The sequence below is a fragment of the Elephantulus edwardii genome, unplaced genomic scaffold, assembly GCF_000299155.1.
Source record: "Elephantulus edwardii isolate Elephantulus edwardi_28Jun2011 unplaced genomic scaffold, EleEdw1.0 scaffold00005, whole genome shotgun sequence".
NCBI lineage: Eukaryota > Metazoa > Chordata > Mammalia > Macroscelidea > Macroscelididae > Elephantulus > Elephantulus edwardii.
In genome coordinates this window covers 25,173,998-25,176,485 of record NW_006399755.1, presented here as the reverse complement: position 1 = coordinate 25,176,485, position 2,488 = coordinate 25,173,998, and the positions used below count along the sequence as shown (strand labels likewise).

The 2,488-nt window shown below is 36.3% G+C and overlaps 1 protein-coding gene across 2 annotated transcripts in view; it reads left to right on the top strand.

The window, feature by feature from the left end:
* Positions 1-1,630, top strand: part of LEPROT — a 17,068-nt gene extending 15,438 nt beyond the window's left edge. For both annotated transcript variants that reach the window (XM_006879761.1, XM_006879762.1), the window contains exon 4: positions 1,514-1,630. In XM_006879761.1, the coding sequence (XP_006879823.1) occupies positions 1,514-1,630 (117 nt within the window). The remainder of the gene's footprint in view (positions 1-1,513) is intronic.
* Positions 1,631-2,488: the final 858 nt, after the last annotated feature.

Genomic DNA, 2,488 nt, shown 5'->3' with positions numbered 1-2,488 from the left:
TTCATCTATTTTATCTTCTTCTGGTTCTAAATTTTTCAGGATACTTGGAAGACTCTTTATGTTGTGGATTAGGACTACTAACGTTCTTCCAAGCTTTTCTTGAATGAAGTTTATAGTCCTTGGTTTTAGTCCTAGGTCCATGATCCACCTTGAGTTGGTTTTTGTATATTTCCTCCTACTGTTTGCTTTCAGATCTCACCCTCTCCGCATCTATATTCTGTTGACTTTGTGAATTTTGCTTAAGATGTTTAGTATTAGATATATCTACTCTCACGCTTTCTATAGCCTCTGAAAACCTGCTAGACGGTCAACTTAAGGGTTGACTTCACCTGGACAGCAATAAGTTTTGTTTATTCATTCACTAAATATCTTTGGAACATCTGTTGTTTGTATAACTCTATGAATAAAACCACAGAGACTGACCTGAGGAGTAAATGCAATATTTTATGGTAATTGAAATGTGATCAGAATGCCACAGGAGGGATCTTGCAATTGGTAATTGATGTGGGCCCTCACCATGAATAAGGTTTTGACCAAGAAAGGAAGGTTGTCATAAGCGGTCACACCCACATGTGAAAATGCAATTTATAAAGACTAACTCATTGTGGTAGTGGTGGTAGAATAGTTTGAGAATGGAGAAAGAGAAATAAGTGGCTGCACAACTTGAACAATGTAATCAATGTCATTGAGTTACACATGTAGAACTTGTTGAATTGTATATTTTACTGGGCATGTTGTTGCCACAGTTTAAAAAAACAACAGTTTTGCAGAATGATGGAACAAAATGGGAGTTCTGGATCTTACACAGCTTGGTAAAGCTTGATTGTGAACAATTGGAACATTATGTCATTTTGAACTTGATCAGATAAAGGGAAACATTAAATACATTTAATTAGAAGATTGTCATGACTTTATTCTTCTGGTGCTTTAAGATAGCACTTATTAAACTTTGCTGTAAATGTTCTGGTGGGTTTTTTGTTTTTTAATATTACATGATGTTTTCATTGGCCTTTTTGATAAATAAAATAAAAAGTGCCCACTAGAGGGTGCTTTCACCTGCAACCATGCATACAGAATTTATCTGCTAAACTGTTTTTATTTGTACACTGGTAATTTGTTTAAAGTCTTGAAACCCGTAATTCTTCAGTTCCTTTATGCCACAGAAAGAGACAAGTCATGCAGAACTTTCATTACCCAATATTGTAATTGCACTGTTCATAATCTACCACAAGCATTTTACTTAAGGCAGTCAGTATCTACTGAAAACAAGTAGAAAAAAAATCTGTTTAATTGGGAACATGTTAAGGATGAAATAGACTTCATTAAGAACCATAACAGAAGTAATTAGATTGATTACTGAATAGTTGGCTCTGTGACTCATATTATTAAGCCTTTTAGCAGCATTATGTAATATTTCATTGAACATTTCTAATGCAGTAAAATAACAAAGGTTTGCAAATAACATAATGAGAAGAAATTAAACTGTTAACCCTATTTTTCCTTTGTCTTTCAGATCAAATGGGGAGCATGTGGCCTTGTGCTGGCAGGAAATGCAGTCCTATTCCTTACAATTCAAGGCTTTTTCCTTGTATTTGGAAGAGGAGATGATTTTAGCTGGGAGCAGTGGTAGCACTTTTTTCTGATACAATGCATTGAATTTCTTAGAATTCACACTATATGTCTGTGTATACACATGTGACATTTTACTATGGACTTTAATATGCTGGTGTTGTATTTTGTGTTGTTTTTTGATACCTTTATATCATGTTTACTTTCAAGAGGCCTAAATGGATAAAAGCTTTATTCCCACATAATAAACCCAGAGCTGTCAAGTCAGCTCGGACTCCTGATGACCCTATAGGACAGAATAAAACTTCTGTATAGGTTTCCAAGACTGTAATCTTTATAAAAGCAAACTGCTGCTGCTTTTTCCTTGGAGTGACTCATAGATTCAGATTGCTAACATTTTAATTAGCAGCTAAGCATTTAACCAGTGTGCTACTTCCAGCAAATAGACCTCACTTCTTTGAGTTGAATTATGTGACCATATTTTTGCTGGTAACTTATCTAGGTAAATAACATGCCCATATGTGTATCATGGTGACATCATGCACTAATGAAAGCAGTACAAGTAGGGTTGCACAATGGAGGGGGGAGTATGGTGTATTCTATTTGCACGAAAGTATGTTGTTTGGTTGTTCAGATGGTTATGGTGCTCTCAGAAAAGATATTAACCCATCTGAGCTCTGATGGCTCCTAAACCATACACCAGGCCTCTCTGGCAGTTCAGGTCAACCAGCTGATTCCATTCAACCAAGCTTCTCGGTGGGAAAGAGGTGGAAAATCTCCCATGCAATATACAGCCTCCAAAACCTCACTGGAGGATCAGCTTTGAATCAGATCCTACAACAAGGGAATGATTTTGACTTTTTCAACTTGCACACTGAAGGAGTAGGTCTACCCCTTTTGTCTGAATCTGTGCTTCAGC